This window comes from Petaurus breviceps, unplaced genomic scaffold, assembly GCF_028583685.1.
Source record: "Petaurus breviceps papuanus isolate PSGF00001 unplaced genomic scaffold, PetGlider_PUasm1.0 91023, whole genome shotgun sequence".
Classification (NCBI taxonomy): domain Eukaryota; kingdom Metazoa; phylum Chordata; class Mammalia; order Diprotodontia; family Petauridae; genus Petaurus; species Petaurus breviceps.
Window position 1 is genome coordinate 6,641,839 of NW_027187398.1, and position 19,433 is coordinate 6,661,271.

At 48.7% G+C, this 19,433-nt stretch overlaps 1 protein-coding gene across 1 annotated transcript in view; it reads left to right on the plus strand.

The window, feature by feature from the left end:
• Positions 1 to 19,433, plus strand: part of INTS3 (integrator complex subunit 3) — a 38,927-nt gene that overhangs the window by 15,487 nt on the left and 4,007 nt on the right. The window contains exons 4-24 of the mRNA XM_069078035.1: positions 575 to 688; positions 860 to 944; positions 2,759 to 2,825; positions 5,535 to 5,679; positions 6,051 to 6,180; positions 7,410 to 7,507; positions 8,940 to 9,131; positions 10,644 to 10,731; positions 11,177 to 11,256; positions 11,759 to 11,850; positions 12,285 to 12,391; positions 13,384 to 13,503; positions 14,320 to 14,449; positions 14,813 to 14,867; positions 15,073 to 15,176; positions 15,738 to 15,782; positions 16,009 to 16,128; positions 16,649 to 16,802; positions 17,938 to 18,006; positions 18,956 to 19,031; positions 19,340 to 19,433. The exon at positions 19,340 to 19,433 is cut by the window's right edge and continues 4 nt beyond it. Of these exons, the coding sequence (XP_068934136.1) occupies positions 575 to 688; positions 860 to 944; positions 2,759 to 2,825; positions 5,535 to 5,679; positions 6,051 to 6,180; positions 7,410 to 7,507; positions 8,940 to 9,131; positions 10,644 to 10,731; positions 11,177 to 11,256; positions 11,759 to 11,850; positions 12,285 to 12,391; positions 13,384 to 13,503; positions 14,320 to 14,449; positions 14,813 to 14,867; positions 15,073 to 15,176; positions 15,738 to 15,782; positions 16,009 to 16,128; positions 16,649 to 16,802; positions 17,938 to 18,006; positions 18,956 to 19,031; positions 19,340 to 19,433 (2,165 nt within the window). The remainder of the gene's footprint in view (positions 1 to 574; positions 689 to 859; positions 945 to 2,758; positions 2,826 to 5,534; positions 5,680 to 6,050; positions 6,181 to 7,409; positions 7,508 to 8,939; positions 9,132 to 10,643; positions 10,732 to 11,176; positions 11,257 to 11,758; positions 11,851 to 12,284; positions 12,392 to 13,383; positions 13,504 to 14,319; positions 14,450 to 14,812; positions 14,868 to 15,072; positions 15,177 to 15,737; positions 15,783 to 16,008; positions 16,129 to 16,648; positions 16,803 to 17,937; positions 18,007 to 18,955; positions 19,032 to 19,339) is intronic.

The window sequence follows — 19,433 nt, forward strand, 5'->3', positions numbered from 1 at the left end:
AGAACAAAATTCAGAGAAGATAGATAGTTAAACACTGATCATGTCACTGATATGGGATGATGCTCTGTCTCTCCTGTCCCAGTGGCCCCTGTCTCTGTCCATCTCCCAGGACTTTATGTATTTGGCCAAGTTGTCTGACTTCTAGAAATCCTCATTAGGCTCTTGTTTGTGCCCAGAGCATCATACGGTTCCACTGTGACCTTTGAGTAGCAGATGAAAAGCAGGTGGCCCCTGCCTGGCTTTGCTTAGCACCCAGTGTCAAGCAGTGCAGCCCTTCCTAAAAAGATTGGTGAGGGGCAGAAATGGAGCTCAATGCAGCAAGGGTTCCTGCCTTCTTAGCAGCTAGCTCATGCCCCCTTTCCCAGTAGAACCTCATCAAGCCAATGGCTCCCATCTGCTATCCTGTATGAAAAAGCAGGGAACAAGCATAAAGAGAAAGTTTTAGAATGGGGGCCTTCTTTTTGGGCCTTCAAGGCCCCTGGTAGGGAGTTGGGGAGGCTCTGGAAGATGAAGGCCTTGGTCTCTGCTTGTCTGATCTTCCACACCACCCTTCACCCTCTCCCTTACTTCACAGTGTTACCGAGATTTGGCCCTAGTTAGTCGGGATGGCATGAACATCGTCCTCAACAAGATAAATCAAATCCTTATGGAAAAGTATTTGAAGCTGCAAGATACCTGTCGTACTCAGGTGAGTCTGAGGGGGAAATTCAGAAAGAGAGATGTCAGAGGGGCTTGGGGAAAGAGTGGAGAGGGCACAACCCTTGCCTTGGTGCACTTAAATGCTGATATGCCTCAAAATCAGCCTTGTTTCCATCTTTTCAGGTTTCACCTTCCAGTGATCATTTTCTCTTTCTTGTAGTTGGTGTGGTTGGTCCGGGAATTGGTGAAAAGTGGAGTTCTAGGAGCTGATGGTGTTTGCATGACATTCATGAAGCAGATTGCAGGTGAGTCTTTGTGGGGGGACTGGAAGGAGAAAAGAAGGGTGAGAGAAGCTCAGGAAAATGAGGAGGTAGGAATGATTGAGGAAGTCTCTAGAGAGTCATTAGTGATTACAGGCATCTCTTTGGAGCTAGATAGTAATAAGAGGTTCTTTTAAAATCTCAAGGGAAAGGGGTGGCTAGGTGGCACAGTGAATAGAGCACCGGCCCTGGAGTCAGGAGGACCTGAGTTCAAATCCAGCCTCAGACACTTAACACAAAAACTAGCCATGTGACCTTGAGCAAGTCACTTAACTAACCCAGTTGCCTTCCAAAAAAAAAAACTACAACTTCTGGGGCAGCCAGGTAGCACAGCGAGTAAGAGCACAGGCTCCAGTGTCAGGACTAACTGGGGATCGAATCTGGGTTCACACACTTAGCATCCACCCAGAAACACCTGGCCGTGTAACCTTGAGCAAGTTACTTAACCCCAATTGCTTAGGGGTGGCCAGGTGGCTTAGTGAGTAAGAGCATCGGCTCCAGTGTCGGGATGACCTGGGGATCAAATCCGGGCTCAGATACCCAGCACTACACCCAGAAATAACTGGCCGTGTAACCTTGAGCAAGTTACTTAACCCCGATTGCTTAAAAAAATAAATAAAATAAAATCTCAAGGGAGCTCCTGCCTCAGTGTCCCATCTTCTGCCCTGTTCAGGGCCCAAAAGGAGACTTCTTGTCCACTGAAATCAACCATTACCCAGTCTTTCTTGGTAGCCAAGACCAGGAAAATAGGGAGATCTGGGGAACGTTGATCATACTCTCAGTACTCCCACCACTTGTCAAACTCCTCCCCCATATTCTGCCTATCAGTTGTGACGTCTGATGAGGGCTGGTCAACAAAGGGACACACTATGTCTCCATGGCACAAAACAGATCTTGACATTTAGGTTTATATATTGTTGTCAGAACCTTTGCCATCTGTCCCAGCAAACCACATAGGCACTGTAATTGGAAAGATCTGCCTTTGCTGTTCACCCAGATCCCCTAGGATGCATGCACAGGCGATGTGTATAAAGTTATATTTGTAGGTGATCCTGTCATTTTCCCATTTTGACTTACATGCTTCCCATGTAGGCTCTTCTGGTCCATGCTGGATGCTTTTGGGTGTTTTCTGGTTACCTTGACTTGTGTCAGCAAAAACCTTTTTGAACATTGAATGCTTTTTTGTGGGGGAGGGGGTGCTATGACAACACATATAGCACGATTATGGTGGATAGTTCTGTCCTATCCTTTGGCACCATTTCCTTTCTTGGGACCCTCAATCTGCCCATCTCAGCCTCAAGATTTTAGCCTAGTTTTTCTGCAAGCTCATCCTGCCCCAAGAAATGAAATGACTGCCAACCAGAAGGGATATTAGAAAAGAAACCTTGATACTGGGAGACACATCATATCTCATAGTGAGGCTAGACACAAGACTTGGGACATCTGGATTCCCCCCCCCCCCCATTCTACAGCTGGAACAAACTCTCCCTCCTGCCCTGCTCCTGTATGAGCTAACCTGTTCACCTAGACCCTTACCCAGTCTTAGGCTCCTGGATCCTTTTTCAACCACTAAACTTGTTCCATTTTATCCTAAATTGGAAAGTCTCTGGTTTCCAGGAAAATTCAGGTCCCTCTTTGGTTGATTCTATAGGGCTAGTCAGAGCAGAGGGAGAACAGAGCATCTTAATTCCAGCACTTGGGAAGGAAGGAAAGAAGAGGTAAAGGAGAAGATCATGTTAGCATAGTCTCAGTGTTTGGTCCTATTCTGTTTCTCCTTTTTCTCTCTCTTTTGGGGTCAGGTGGAGATGTGACTGCAAAAAATATCTGGCTGGCAGAAAGTGTTCTGGAGATCCTGACCGAGCAGAGGTAGGATCTGGCCTGAGGGGGGTGGGGGACATGCTGGGCATGGTGCTGGGCTCAGACAGAGGGAGCTTGTAGCTTCCTTGACTGTGGAGGCTGAAGGAATAGAAACTGTTAGGATTAAAATGAACTAGAAGAAAGGGAGAGAGCAAGAAGGGTTCAGGGTGTGAGGGCGGGAATTGATGGGACCAGCAGCAGAATTGAAGGGAGCAGGGATCAGCATCCTTGCCAAAATACCCCTAAGCCCAGAAAAAATCAGCTTCATCTGATAAAGGTTTATTTTTGATCCAAACCTCCTTGGAATGTTTGTCTTTAGGTGGGAGGGGGAGGGAATTCAGCTGGGTGCCAGCCATGGCACCCAGGCCTGGCAGGTACAGGCCTGCTCCCCACCACTGCCATCAGTCCCATGGCCTCTGAAGCAGCGTAGGAGAGCTTAGGGAGGAAAAGAAAGCCCATTCACCTGTCCAGAGCCAGCTGTGACCCTGGACAAGAGCTGTTATCGCAGGACTGTTTGTGAAGTGCCAGGAAGAGCTGGGTTCAGGTTCTGCCTGATCCACTCTGTCTCTGACCTGGGCAGCTCCCCTAACCTGTCGTGCTTTGGGCCACTCTTAGGACTGAGTCACGGAGAAGGTGCTGACTCTCTTGGTAGCGGTAGTTTCCTTCTCTGGGAGTTGTTTTCTGTGCTGGTGCCAGCAGTTCTAGTCCCTTTTCTTCTTGTTTGAAAGGGTCCAGATCCCAGAGGGTTTAGCGAAGGCCTCATCAGGAGGAGGCTCAGAAGCTCTCCTCGCTTTCTGGCCATGGCTTTTCTCCCCACAGGAGTGGAAGGCCAGAACCACAGGGCTTTGTCCTGGTTGCTGACCCCTTTTATTCCTATGCCCGGCTCAGGTCCTGGGGCCAGAGGTCAGCTCCCTGGCTTCCCTGAGCTGTGTGGGGAAGCTGTGATAGCCAAGGACTGAAAGGTGGAGATTGGAAGGACAGATGCTTTTTAATCCTCCTTTCCTTCTGTGTCCATTCTCCCTGCTGTGGAGAGCCGGGCTCGTGCAGTAATGCCGGAAGCTCATTAACTGGAAGACGTTTTTTAAACAGCTGCTTTCATAGTCAACAGGTTCTTCTCAGGCATAAGGGTGCCTGTGTCAGGCCTGCAGCACAGTGCCACCTAGTGGCAAGACTGGGTGCACTTGGCACTGTGGGCCCCCTCTGGCTGGGCTGCTGAGAGGAGCCCTGGGTGCCAGAGACCGATGGGATTTGTCTGGGCCTCTCCTCTGCCTGTCTTTCTGTGGCTGTCGCTGTCTTGGGTTCCTCTCTGGCAGCCTGGCCCTCAAATATATAGATCACAATGCTGACATAAAAACATCAGCCCACCCTCTAGCATCTTCACCTTCCTTATTTCCCTTCCAAGATTTGTTGAGGCTTTGTCACATCAGAGGTGACAGGAGGAGCAGTTACTCGGTGTCATTTGCTGGTGTTTATAGTCTTCAGGAAACAGCCAAATCAGTTCCAATATATTTCTCTGCTATCAGGATATTGCTTGACTGGATTAAATTCCTTTGTCCTGTTTTCTGACAGCGTGACTCAATTTTTTCCATTTTCATGTATTGGGATTTTAGAATGTCAGGAGCCAAGGTCCCACCCAGAGAGTCTTCAGTAAGCCATTAATAGGAGTTAGAAGGACCTTAAAATGGTCTGTCTGGCCTCTCTGTCCTCCCTTTCTCCCAACCCTCCTCAGTGTACCAGCAAACAGCCAACTCTTTCATCACCCCTTCTCCCCAGGGAAATGCCCTGACTCCTGGGAAAGTGAAGCTTGGCCACCAGGATCATGTTCCTCTTTTCAGCTCTAGTGATTTAGGGCAAGTGATTTACTCAGTGTTCCAGGGGATGGGATCAATGGACTTTATGGTCTAGAGTAAGCACTGCTTGAGACAGGGATGATGGATTGGGGCACCAGACTGGCATGGTATGTTCCAGGGACAAGGAGCACTGTCTAGCTTCCAAGGAAGCCCCGGGATCGAGGGGCACAGCCGAGGGGTTCAGTGGCCACTGTAGCTTGTCATAGCAGTTGTTTATTTTAGCCACAGTTATGGAGGGAAGCAGGTAGGGATCTCTAAATGGGCTTAACACTGTCTTTGTTCCACCCTGAACTACTTTGCTCTGGATTTTTTCTGCTTTTAAGTTCTAAGCATCAAAGTAGCCCAGCCCTGAGCCCTCCAACTCAGTACTCTGTGGAAAGAATCCAAGGAGCATCTCATACTGCTAAGGCTCCCTAAAGTTCTGTTCCTCTGTCCTCCCCCACACTCACAAATAGGTGCCTCCATTCTTGCCCTCAGCAACAATATCAGCTGTGGGTAGAGGGTCTGACTAGAAAAATATAATGGGGGGAAATAGAGGAGACACAGTCTTAGCCCTTGAGAAACTTGTGGTCTAGTTTGAGAGACATAAAAACAGCTTAGAAAGCAACATACAATCAGCTGTAAAATAATAGTTATGGGCTAAGGAGACCTAGGTGTTGTCCAGCATTTTTCTTCATTGGGTACCAGGCGGAATGAATCAGGGAGCCCTGGTCACTGTGTATAAGGAGCTGTGAAGGTGCCTGGCAGTGCTGATTGAGAGGAACGTCCTAGAAGCAAACCCACCGTACTTGAACTGTATTCAGGAGGGTGGGCAGCTTGGGATGGGCAGAGGTGCCACTGTCCTGCTTGCCTTCCTGCCTCCCTGCAGAGAGTGGGTGCTGAAGAGCAGCATTCTCATTGCCATGGCGGTGTACACCTACCTGAGGCTCATTGTAGACCACCATAGCACAGCCCAGCTTCAGGCTCTTCGGCAAAAGGAGGTGGACTTCTGCATCTCACTGCTTCGGGAGCGGGTAAGAGAGAGCTGCCATTCCAGGGAAAGGTCTCTGTACACAGAGGCAGACCCATACCTCCTCTCCCCCCAGCCTTCACCCCATCTATAGGAAAAAGGGAGAAGGAGCTGGCTCCATCAGGGTGGATTTAATAGGGAATCTGTCCTAAGCAAAAGCTGGGAAGGACTTTTTTTCAGTAACCAAAGACCTCTGAGTCTCAATCTCAAACCCCAACTCTCTTCCATAGAAGAGTTCAGGGACCAATAGGAATCATCCAACTTACTACCCTCCCTTTATCTTTCCCTCCCTGGAACATACTGTTCCTTCTTCCCTCTAGCAGGTAAACAATCTGTGTTCTCTCCCCCCCACCCCCCTTTTCCCTTTCCCCCAAGTTCATGGACTGCTTCATGATTGGCCGGGACCTGGTGCGCCTGCTGCAGAATGTTGCTAGGATACCAGAGTTTGAGCTGCTATGGAAAGATATTGTCCATAACCCTCAAGCCTTGAGTCCCCAGTTCACAGGTAAATAGCAATTGGTACATGCTCTCAGGGAGAGATGGAGCAGTGAATTCGATGGGTGGGAGAACCCTGACAGGAGCATGTGGGCAACTCAGAGCAATCAAGTCTCTGTTGAAATCCACCCAAGTGGTAGAGCCCCAAAATTCACATGGATGGGGAAGAAGGGGAGCAGGGAATGATACTCCTAATCTAAGGCTCTAGGAATATTAGTGGCTAATTTTGCCAGGGGAAAAAGGTAAGGCAGAGAAATGTGATTACTCCTTTTCCAACAAGTCTTTGGCTGGGGTGGTGAGCTGCTGGCTTGTTCCCAGATTCCTTTTCTGGCCGGCAGGGGAGTTTGGAGGTCAGCATGTGAGACTGAGCCAGTGGAGGGGCTTGTCTTGGCAAGGCCTTCAAGGGGAGGAGGTCCCCTCATTTTCAGCAATATTGTCTTTAGTCCCAGGGGCCCAGCGTGCCCAGCAATCTCTTTAGGGAAAGGAAGAAACTCTATTTGCTTCTCCCAGATCAGGCATGGACCTAGCCTTGTCCCCTTCCCCTTCCAGTCTCCAGGGTCCCAGTTTACTCCCTGAGCAATAGAAAGAGCCAAATAGGGCCTGGACTTCAGTTGATAATTTCCTTCTCCTCTATCTAATATTAGGCCAGCGTTCTGAGACCTAGAAAATCATGAGAGGCAGGAGCACCAGTACAGGCCAAATAAATCCTTAATTACAAATGTCCAGTGCTGTTAGACCTGCACTGGAAGCTGACCCTCGAAGAGGAAAGATGGAGTTGTCTGATGTCTGACCTCTGCCTCCCCACAAGGCCTCACACTGGGCTGGAGAGAGAAAGTGCTAATATCTATTTGGGGAAGTTTCCTTCCAGTGCATGGTGATACATAGATGTTGGCCAAGCCTCCCCCCCCCACTCCCATACAGGTTCTGGTCCTCCCTTCTCCACTCTACCCTTCCATTCTTCTCCTTGGAGTTAACACTTTGCTTGGCCCTGTGGAATGTGCTGACTTTGCTTCACCCAAAGACAGCCTTTGCTTAGTGACTGGGGTGGGGGGGGGGTGCTGGGTGGAACATGATTGGGAGAATCCTTGGAAGGGAGAACAAAGTGCTTACTTGGTCCCTTTTCTAGCTTAAATCTTCCCTAACAGTAAGACTGCTTGTTTTGGGGCTCTGGCGCAGACAAACCAGTTTTCCTTCCATTCCCTTAGGCCCTCAGATATGTGTTTGCTTCTCTTGGTGCAGGTGTCCTCCAGCTCCTCCAGTCAAGAACATCCAGAAAATTCTTGGCCTGCCGCCTTACCCCAGACATGGAGACCAAACTCCTCTTCATGACGTCCCGGGTACATTGAACTATTCTGGAAGAGGCCCTGGCCTTCCCTACCCTTTTCTGTGAGGCTCCCATCAGGCTCTGGCATGGCCTGGAATGTGGGGCACAGAGGTCCTGGCTAGAGAGGACAAGGGTCACCTGTGGAAGAGGTGGCAAAGCCTGTTACTGGGGCCCTTTGGATTGCCTGGATGATTGTGGATTCTCAAGAGGAATTCCACAGAGCTGTAGCCAATCCCAGTTTTTTAAGCCATCCAGGGACCCTGCTTTTCCTTTTCTTCCTCCATTCTTCTTTCTTTTTGGGGACCCTTTTCCCCTACAGATAGGAGCAAGAAGAAGAGAGCTTTGTGGGTTTTATGCACCATTTAGGGTGTAAGGTGTTGGGTGGGGCAGGGGTGATTGACGGGTTTACTCATCACTCGGATGAACATTCTGCATCACCGCCCATACAGCGCTGTACTCAACACAGGATAAGAAGAAATCTTGGCTGCTTTGGACATGCCCCGGGATCCTGTAATATGTTCAGTGTTGACACAGGCAAATCAGCCTTTGTGAACTTTGTGACCAAGGAGAAGTAGGCATAAAGAAAAGATAGCCAGGTGTTAAGTAGAAACCTCAGGGCAATGTAATAAGTGTTTACATTTCTAGAGCACTTTATAATCACAAAATTTTACACATCCATGGTTTTATTTGATCTTCATAGGCATTGTGGGAAGTAGAAAATACAAATACTCTTATCCTTATTTTCCAGATGAGGGAACTGAGGTCCAGAAAAATTCTGTGACTTTCTAAGATCACCCATAAAATCTGAATTGGAATGTGTTTCAGGGCCCACTTAGGCCAGCTCCTACCTGAACAGGAGTCCCTTCTGGGGCTCCTCCCAAGTCTTCCTTTCTCTACTTAGCCTCATTAAAGCCCTGGTTCTTTTTCCCTGGAGCCAGACAGAACTAGTCTGAGCCCTTTTCCTATGGCAGCCCTTTAGCTACTTGGAGACAGTGTCCTAACCTCCCTCCCAAGTGTTCTCTTTTAGGCTAAACATCCCTCTGTTCATCTTCACATGGTATGTCCAGTCCCACCACCAGGACACAGATAGGGCTCAAAGGCAAATCTTTTGACTTATCCAGTGATTTTTGTTCTGCACTGTACTGCCCAAACAGTGCTTCATCATGGTGCCTGAATTATAATAAGTAATAAAGGTACTGTTAGGTTGAAGGCGATGAAGGATAAGTACACCATTGGCAGTTAGAGTAAAACTAGAGAACCCTCCAAGGTGTAACAGACTCAGAAGGAAGAAGGATTTCAAGGACAGTTTGATGAATTAAAAAGTTGTAAAAGATAGCTGAAGATTTGGAGCAGGCCCTGAACGTATCCTGACTTGGTCTGTCCATCCTTACCCCATGGATTTTGCCCTGCGCTGTGTGTTCCAGTTTCCTGTTCTCCTTCCCTAGGTACGATTTGGCCAACAAAAGCGATATCAGGATTGGTTCCAGCGGCAATATCTGTCTACCCCAGACAGTCAATCTCTGCGCTGTGATCTCATTCGCTACATCTGTGGGGTGGTCCACCCATCCAATGAAGTGCTGAGCTCAGATATCTTGCCTCGATGGGCTATCATTGGCTGGCTCCTGACCACATGCACGGTGAGGAGCTTGGAGGGGGCTGGGGTTGGTGTGGAATAGCCAAGATTGGTAAGGGAAGTATCCCAGGGTCCTTTAACTGGGTGCTCCAGAGTCCTTGGCTTTTTGGCTAAAGTATCCCATGGCTTTTTAAGCTTCATGTGTCAGGCTTGGTTCCTTTGACCCTTCCTCTGTCCTTTGGTCCTCTTCACACCCCCAGATTCTTCTTTGTTCCTTCCTTCACCCTGTCCCATGTCATTTTGTCATTCTGTTGGTCCTTCCCTGACTCTGATCCCTCAATCTTTTATATGCTCTCTAACTCTCAACATTTGCTTACCTTTATCCTTTTCAGATACATTTGGGAGCAGAATGTCCCAGCTTCCCCTTCTGTCATTATCCCACAGTCCCTCCTGAGGTTTTTTTGGGTATTGCATATTTGAGGATTTTTCTTCAGTTGAGTTCCCTGATTCACTTCATGCTTGTTCTCTAAGGCTTCATCTTGTATCCAATATAGAAGTCACCTTCTCCAGACTCTAGCCTTAGCACCTATCCTCATCTCTGCTGTCCTCTCCCTTCCTCTCCTAAAATACAAGGTTTCCCTTATGGGGGTCACCTCCTTCCCATCTTCCTCCCTGAGTCTCTTGATGTAAGAATAGGATCGTGCTGATTTTGTTGCTACTCTCCAACCACACTAACCCTTTTTGACAAGAGTGGTCACTTCTCTTGGTCAGGCCTCCCCCAAAGACAGCCCCCCTTTGGGAGCAAGAGGCTTGGGGGTATAGAGCATGGCTGGGAGAATCCATTGAAGGAAGCACAGAGTGTGCACGCAGCCCTGGGGGAGCTCTGAGGTCCAGCTGCCCCTCCTGTCATAGCTGAGGCTCTGCTGGAGAATTGGGAGGTAGGGCGAACTTGCTACAGGGTATACAGTCCTCAACTCCCTGGGGCATCAAGATCCCAAGGACAGCAGGTCCACAGATGGCCGTGTATTACTGTACATGTGTCCTTGTCCACACACATGTGTAAGGGCTCTCTTCTGTTTCCTCATGTCCGGGATCTGATCCTAAACATCCTTTTACCGTGTTTCCCCGATAATAAGACACTGTCTTATTATTTTTTTTGGAAAGAAAAACACCAGAGGGCTTATTTTCAGGGGAGGGCTTATGTTGTCCTGCCTCAGCTCTTCTCTGCGGCACTGCTCTCAATGGCGCCAGCAAGCAAATCACTGGGGAAGAACAGGATGACGCGCTCACTGCTGCAGCTCTGATTGGATGCAGCTCGGAGCGCGCGTGCATTTCACTGGTGGGGGGGACGGTGCATACAGAGGGTACCGTAATGTAGCGTGTAGCGCAGGGGATCACCTTCACTACAGTAGCAATCTCAATAGGGCTTATTTTTGGGGGAGGGCTTATTTTAGAGGAATCTTACACAGTAAGGGGAGGGCTTATTTTCGGGATAGGTCTTATTATTGGGGAAACACAGTACTTACTGGAGGTGGGAAGAAGAGGGAGTCAGGCTCCCCCCCATTCTTTCCTTCAGTCCAATGTTGCTGCCTCCAATGCCAAACTGGCTCTGTTTTACGACTGGCTCTTCTTTAGTCCAGACAAGGACAGCATCATGAACATAGGTATGTGCCATGTTATCTTAGCATGCATTGGAGGGTTGGGGAGGAGAATAGACAACTCATTTAAGAACAAGAACAATTCCCAGTTCCTTGTCCCATATCATCTCTCCCTTGACCCATGCCTTCAGTCCAGGTGAATTGTCATACTCTGCCTTCCTCCCTTTCCATCTCTCCAAAACAGCCTCAGACCTCAGTCCTAGGCAGGGAGAATAAAGAGGAAAAACATTGAGCCAAAAACAACTTTCTTGCTCCCATCCCACCCCATTTCTTATGCTGGGAAGAGGGGGAGGGAACTGGGGGAACTTGGGACCTGCCTTTGTCAAACTTCAGTTCCTCCAGTGGTGGATATTAGTTTGAGAAAATTATTGCTATCTCTTCTCGAGAAGAAAGCAGTAGGTACTGACTGGGGGCTGTGGGGTTGGGACCCTTTTTCCCCCTGACTCTCTAGAACCAGCCATTTTGGTCATGCATCACTCTATGAAGCCCCACCCAGCCATCACTGCCACACTCCTAGACTTCATGTGCCGGGTAAGGAAGCAATTCTCCATTTTTCCCCATTCTATGAAAAAGTACATTCTCACCTGTCTGAAACCTTCTCTCCCAGGGCCCCCTTAGCTCTCAGACAGGGAGGGATTCTGGGGTTTTCTTCCCAGGATGAATGAGCCCTCTCCCAAAACATGAATTCCTCAAACCAATGTCCTCATGTGCCTCAGTTGGCTTTTCTCAACTCCACGTTGAAGGAGCTGAGAACCGAGCTCCTTTGACAGGTCCACCCCAACTCCTTCTAAATGGGAGCTTTCCCATTCTGGCTGCTTAGTAACTGCTTGACCAGGATCCTCCTTTGCTTACCATAGCCACATTCCCCCAATAACCTGGGAAATCATTACATGTAAAATCTGGATCAACAAGAACTGCCCCTAAAAAGGGAACTGTGGGTCCTCTGTCCTGTCCTCTTGGGGGCGTAGGGCAGAATTGGAAGAGTCATGACAGTCCTGTGCTTAAGTTCTTTCCACTCTATTCTTTCAACTAGATCATTCCCAACTTCTATCCCCCACTGGAAGGCCATGTCCGACAGGGTGTCTTCTCTTCTCTCAATCACATTGTGGAGAAGCGGGTCCTGGCGTAAGAGACTTGGTGACAGAATTGGGAGTTGGTATGGGGAGGGCAGTCACTCTTCTCTGACTCAGGTCACCAGCAGGATGGAATCATACTGTGGGCAGGCTAAGGATATGTCCTTGCTGCCAGAGCCCTGTAAACCTTCCTGCGGCAGCCATCTTACACACCCTGTAGCAGTGTAGACAGTGGAGGCTTTCCTTCCCTCCACTGCTGAGCCCATTGCCTGCTCCCCTCTCCTTCCTCTCTGGCTATCAGGGTGTTCCCTCCTGGGCCAAGACCTAGATTCCCTGGGTTGTAGTCATTGCCACCAAGTTCTAGACAGACCTTGTTTTATCTTGACAACTAGTTTAATGTATGTTTTGGGGATGGGGTTTGTTTGTTTTGGGGGGGGTGGATAAAGAATCATCTTGATCTGCTCATCTTCACTCCTGTCCTATCAGGCACTTGGCTCCCCTGTTTGATAACCCTAAGCTGGATAAGGAGCTTCGTGCTATGTTGAGAGAGAAGTTTCCTGAGTTTTGCAGCTCACCCTCCCCACCTGTGGAAGGTATGGCCATCCCCTGCAGGCACTCTCCCCTCCCCACCCCCCACCTCCAAAAAAAAGAAAAGCCAGATTATCAAGATTTTTCTCTTCTAGAGATATTCTGCTTTCTGTTTTTGTTTTTGTTTATTGGTTTGTTTGGTTTTTTTTTTTTTGATAAAGCAGTAGGGGTTAAGTAATTTGCTCAAGGTTACATGGCCAGTTATTTTTTTGTGTGGGTGCTGAGTACCTGAGGCTGGGAACCGATCCCAGGTCTCCCAACGCTGGGGCCTGCGCTCTTACTCACTGCACCACCTGGCCACCCCTCTGCTTTCTGTTTTGATTGGGTTCTTCGTCATATCTTAATGATTCTTCTTCCATCCATCTTTCTTTCCCCACTTCTTTATCTGTCTTGCTGTTTTGCTTTCATTCATTTCCTCTTTCACTTTGTTTTTGTATTCCCTTGTCTTTTCCGTGTTGAACCTTTGTCCACTGTGTGTGCACATTATCCCTCATTAAGGATTGAAATGTCAGTGTTTGCTTGGTTTGCCTGTTTTTCCTTCTTCCCTGACCCTGGCATTAGTAAAATGGCTACCTCCTGGGGAGTTTTCAGAGCCTGATCTCAGACTTGGTCAAAGGGCATGTTTTCTCTGCCACTTCTCTATTTTAGTGAAGGCTTGCACTAAGGAAGCATGCCTATTCTGTCTTTCATCTGTTTCATGCTTCCTGCCTCCTTACTCTTCAGGGTCACCTAGCAAAACCTGAGCCAAATGAACACCTAAGTATTGTGTTCCATGCTTGCCTTTTTCCTGGCAAAATGTCTTGTCGCCCACCTTGACTTATGTTGTCTGCCCATGGGCCCCAGTGGGATTGGTAAAATAAAGGATTCTCTCAAGGAGAACTGCAGCCTAATTGATCAAAGCAGGCCATCCCTTCTACTGACCCTGAAGAGTTGTGGAGGACAGGGAGCCCATTAAGGTCCCAGACTCTTGAGGTACTTTTTGTTTCTCACCCCCAAGTTAAAATTGAAGAACCAATTTCCATGGAGATGGAAAATCACATGTCAGACAAGGATGACAACTGCTATGACCACGCTGAGGCGGCCTTCAGTGACGATGAGGAGGACCTCAACAGTAAAGGTGGGAATGAGCCATGTTTGCTCTTCTCCATAAGAGGGTTAGTCACTGGGAGCAACCCTGCTGACTCTCCTCTCCCATCACCCTTCTCATTGCCTGTGAGCCCACAGTGCCAAGAGTGCTGGGCCCTATGGAGAGATGTGACACAAAGATGAGACACGTTCCCACTCAGGAAGTTCAGAGGAGGCAGGACCCCCAGGCAGAGAGCTCCAGACCCTTCATAAGTGTTTGTTTTCAGCACCTCCTGTGTACTGGGCTGTGGGGATGCAGAGACAAAACGAGAATCATGGTTTACATTCTATTGGAGGGAAATAACATGTCCATTGAAAAGGAAGTACAAAATACGCATACACAGTATATGTATATCTCCTCTCTGGGAGGAGAGTATTAACAGAGAGGGTGGGTAGAAGGGACGTCAGGACAGACATCCTTGAAGGGAGTTGATGAGAGCTTTAAAGGAAACTAGGGATTCTACCAGATGAAAGGAGAGGCTTCATTCCAGGCAGAGGAAAAGTGACTTGTGAGGACCAGCAAGAAGGCAGCTTGGCTGGAGTGTGATGTGTGAAGAAGGGGATGTGCAGTGAGACCAGAGGGTGGTCTGAGGCTGGAGGGTGTAGGAGAGTGACCCATCAGACTTGTTGGGGAATGATCTGGAGAGGGGAGCCGGGAGGAAGGGAGATCGTTTACAAACACCCCGACAGTCACAGAGGAATAGGATTTAAAAGGAGGACGAGTAATGGGTGACAAAGAAGTCAGGAGACGGTTGGTTTCCCCTTGTGGTTGGTACTTGGGTTCCTAAAGGATTTTTTTCCCCACCAGGCAAGAAGAGAGAATTTCGCTTCCACCCCATCAAGGAGACAGTAGTGGAGGAACCGATTGACATCACCCCTTACCTGGATCAGTTGGATGAGTCTCTGAAAGACAAAGTGCTCCTCCTACAGAAGGGGAGGTGGGTGACTGTCAGGGGTGGGCTTCAGCCCCAGGTGCGTATGTCATGGTGGCCAGTGCCCTGTTGGCAGTACCATCTACAGTCTAGTGACAGATGGTATTTGGGACTTAAGGATCTCAGTCACTAAGCTTCCTCTTCCTTCATTGTATGAAGTTTCTTCAGAGAAGGGACCCTTTATGTCTGACACTGGACTGAGGGAGGCTGTGAGACATGGATCTCCCTCATATCTGACTCTCTGCACCCCACCTTCTACATAGAAAGCTATTTTGACTTCTGTGTGTATCTGTGTATATGCATTTCTCTGTGTGGCCCTTCCCTCCATCTCTCATGTCCCTGGGCTTTTCTCTTCTTTCTGTACTGCAGTGACACAGAGGCCCAGTGTGAAGTTATGCAGGAAATTGTGGACCAAGTCCTGGAGGTAAGTACTTACTCCCATCCACAGGGTACATGCAAGCCCATTCTCAGCCTAGTAGGCCTCTCAAAGCCTGTCCTCTAGAAGTGGCCTCACTTCCTGCCTTCATCCTCAGTCGTTAGAGTCAGTGTCCTCTAGCATCATTCCAGGGCTGTGGAGCAGGTGAGAAATGGCTTGGTGATGACACTTTCTTCCCTTGTTTCTCTTTCAGGAAGACTTTGACTCAGAGCAGCTATCTGTGCTGGCCTCCTGCCTCCAGGAGCTCTTTAAGGCCCACTTCCGAGGAGAGGTGCTGCCTGAGGAGGTCACTGAGGAGTAAGTCAGCCAGCCAGTTCACAAGCAGCATTCCTTCCCCCTGTGGGTATATGGAGGCATTTGAACCTATGAACCTCTTACCAGAAGCATTCTCACTGTGGAGTTGGGAGGAAAATGTGTTGGTTGTGCATCTAATTTCTAATAATCTATAATTCTAATAATCTAATAATCAAAAAGCATTAACATCAAGTGCCCAACACAGTGTTTAGGGAGAAACACACCAAAATCTCATTAGTATCTTCCTGGACCCTAATTTTTGTTGGGTGAAGCCAGAACAGCTGTTTGAGTCTGACTTCGGGGGGCTAGTATATTTGCTTTGAAGGGCTGTAATGGTCTCTTTCCCAGTGGTCCCTTCATAGGAGGTGCCCTCCCCTCCCTTCTCCCTTCCCCAGGAGATTCTGAGTCACTTCACTCCAGGAGGAGAGAAGTGGGACCAGAAACCTGGTCTCAGTAAAATTTCTTCACAATCTGCCATTGCTGGCTTGGGGGAGGGGCAAGTGGGACGTTCTGATATTCCTTTACTCCCAACCCCTTCTCTGACCCCTGATCCTACTGCTGTAGGTCTCTGGAAGAATCCGTGGGGAAGCCCCTTTACCTAATATTTAGGTAAGTTTCCAGTTCTTGGGGACCCTCCTGTGTGCTATCTCCCTAGTTCTCTCACAACACTTCCTGGCCAGGTGGGCTCTTGTCTCAGCACTGGAGTGATGAGATCCTTGTGGGGAGGGATCAAGGAATGGTACAGAAGGGATTTCCCATATTCCCCTGAAAAATACCTCCCAGGACACCCTTGGTAAGGTTATTCACCACAGACTGACTTCCCCTTTCCCACTAGGAACTTGTGCCAGATGCAGGAGGACAACAGCAGCTTCTCTCTGCTCCTGGATCTCCTGTCTGAGCTCTACCAGAAGCAGCCCAAGATTGGCTACCACCTGCTCTACTACCTGAGGGCCAGGTGGGAGGGGGGCAGTTGAAGGAATGACCTGAGGGGGCTTCACTCACCCCTCCTAGTCCAGATCCCTGTTACTTGTCCTGCTTTCTTCTCTGTCATGCCCTGGAATGGGATGAACAGATGAACAGATAGTGGGTGGGAGGGAAGGAGGAGGGTAGAGGACCAAAGAACTCTGACCTGAATCCTCTTTCCCCTGTCCTTGACCCTGGTCGGTCAGTTTCATTGATTGTGTTCTGAGCTCTGTCCTGGGCGCTGACCAGGGGAAGATGCAGGGGAGGGGGCAGGGACTTACTTCCTGCCCTTGGCAGCTTCCAGGCAGAGAAAGGGAGGACAGGCACAGACATATGACAGAGATGAGCGCAGTGCAGATCAAGGACATCAGAGGAGACTGGGAGCGGGGGTAGGGAAAGCTCTGAGGGAGGGAAAAGTGCCACTTTTCTGATCAGCCAGGTCAGGAATGGCTGGGATTCTGGGGTGGAATTTTGGCAAGGGTCACAGGCCTCAATCCCAGTTGCTTTTACAGTAAAGCGGCTGCAGGGAAAATGAACCTCTATGAGTCATTTGCCCAGGCCACGCAGTTGGGTGACCTTCACACCTGCCTGATGATGGACATGAAGGCCTGTCAGGAGGATGACGTTAGGCTGCTGTGCCACCTCACTCCTTCCATCTACACAGAGGTACAGCTCCTGTGGCCCAGAAAGAACCTCAGTTCAGGGGAATTAGAGATTGGGCTTTTCATGCCCCTTGGCTCTTTGGTTTTCTCTGCCCATTTCTTAGCCCTCTTTTCAAGGGCTGTACACAGATCCATTCTCTTCTTCCCTACATCCTAAGAGCTGTGCCACAAATACCCATCCCCTTCCTCTGTCTCCACAAATGGCATCTGTGCCATATGTACTTACTTCATGATAGCAGTCTTTACTAGCAGTAGGTACAGGAAGTAAGGGTTAGTAAGTAGTGTCTTAGGTTACCAGTGATAGAAGGGTTGGGTCCAGGGTTCTCAGGCTCCCAACATTCTCTCCTGCTACCTTTCTAGAATCATGAGTTTGTATGGTTTTCTTCTTTGATCCTGTCCTAGGCCTCACTCCTGGATCCCATCCCATTACCTGCCTTCCTGCCCCAGCATTGGACAGAGCTTCCAATCCATGAGTTATGAGCCTTGATCTAGGAGTTACATTTTTCCAGCACAGTTCCATTGGCTCAGTGCCCTCAGTAAACTAGGGAGCCTCTGGACTCATACAAAGTCTTAGGGAGCTGGGATATGGGAGAAAGTGTTATTTCTTGGAGAATGTTCCCTGGAACAGGGAAAAGGGCATAGGGTGTGGAGACACAAGGGGAATGATAAAACCAGCCAAGAATAAGAGGGTGGAGAGGGATCAGAGACACAGATGGATCACTCCCTTCTTCCAGACTGCCTCCAAAAGACTAAAATCTTCAGAAGAGTCCTTGCCCACCCTGTTACAACCTGCTCCCCACCTTTCTTCCCTGCTTTGGAAAAGGAAGGGGAAAAAAGAGTCAAAATTTGAATTCCCTCTGCCCCCAACTTTGGTTCTTTCTAAAGGAGGGATGTAGCTGTTCCTCTTAATCCCTAGACCTACACAGAAAGACTTCCAAGTAATGATATTCTTTCTCCCATCTCATCACCCCCCTAGCTTCACATCTCCCTCACCTGGCCATCCTCCATCCAATTCACAGTGATTCCAAAGGTTGAGATCACCATTATTGGGAAAATTTGCACCAAACGTTTGTACTAGAGTAAAGAATGGGAGAGGGAACATCTCAGGACACCTAACTAACTCTTCTTCTTTTTTCCAGTTTCCAGATGAAACCTTGAGGAGTGGGGAGCTCCTCAACATGATTGTGGCAGTGATTGACTCAGCCCAAGTAAGTGTCGTTTTCCTGATGTCCTTGGGGTGAAACACTAAGTTTCCTTTCTGTCCAATTCTGGAGACATGTCCAGACAGACACATGCCCTTGCACATAGATGCACAGCAGCATTTCCCCTCCCCTTTGGGGGTGCTAATAGAGCAGGCTCGGTGTGCTAGGGACATCTCTGTTGAGGATACTGAGAACAGAGCCAAGAGGAGGTGAGGAGGACCAGGCCAAGGAAGCCTCAGCAGCACTCTCCCCTGTCGGCATCATCAGATGCCTCCATCCCCTCTCTCTTAGTGAAGGGTACTGGAACTGTTTCAAGGATTTTGCCTCTCTCTCTCATTTGGGCTTGGATTGGAGAAAGGTAGTCCTTGTCCCTTATATCCCTTTCTGCACCCTAAGGTCACAAGGAGGCATAGGACGTCCAGGATACTTGGACTCATGCTCCATCCTTGAGTTTGCCCCTCCTGGGGCATTCTTCCTTTCTGTCCACTCAGCATTGTACCACTCCACTCTTCTGCGCTGGCCCAGACATGAGCCCAGATTAGCCATAGATAGTTCCAAGAGTTGGGTTTCCTGTTCCCATTAATGGAGCTGTTTGTGGGCCATGTTTCACAAACAATCTGTTTTCAACATCCTCAGAAGGTGGCTACACCTGACGAGTCACAGATCAGAACAAGGGGATCACATTACTATAAAATAATCCTTCTTCCTTCTCTCAGCCATACACTCATTGGTATGGTGATGTCACCCATCCATTTCTACTGTTCTAAGAAGGTGATTGTTGGAAGGAAGACAAAAATAGAAACGAGTCCCTCCCCAATCAGCTTTCTAAACACACTTCTACCATATTGGGGACTGTCTTGTCATATACAATTTATTCATTCCCTCCCCTCCCTAGTGAGACTGATATTAATGATGCCCTTTATCTCTTCCATCACACCCACCCCTACCTACCCAGCTACAGGAATTGGTCTGCCATGTGATGATGGGGAACCTGGTCATGTTTCGAAAGGACTCTGTCCTCAACATCCTCAGTAAGTGACTATACTTGCTGAGTCCTTCTGGGAGCAGAGAATTGGGGTTGGGCAAGATGGCAGTTCCTGGGGGCATTTGGGTATTGGAAAAGGGGTAGAGAGAAGCTGGTTGGGCACCTCCTCCTTCCTGCTTTAGGTTTATCACTGGCTCTCTTTTTACTCCATAAAATAGAAGGAGCTTGGGAAGTAAAAGTCTTAGGGAATATGAGCAGTCAATTTAACATGACTGTAAGCTTTGTCTTTCCAGTTAATGGAAAGGAAAAATAATACACTCTCTGTCTCTCTTTCACTTTTCTACCTTTCTCCAGTCCAGAGCCTAGACTGGGAAACCTTTGAGCAGTACTGTGCCTGGCAGCTCTTCTTGGCTCATAACATCCCCTTAGAGACCATCATCCCCATTCT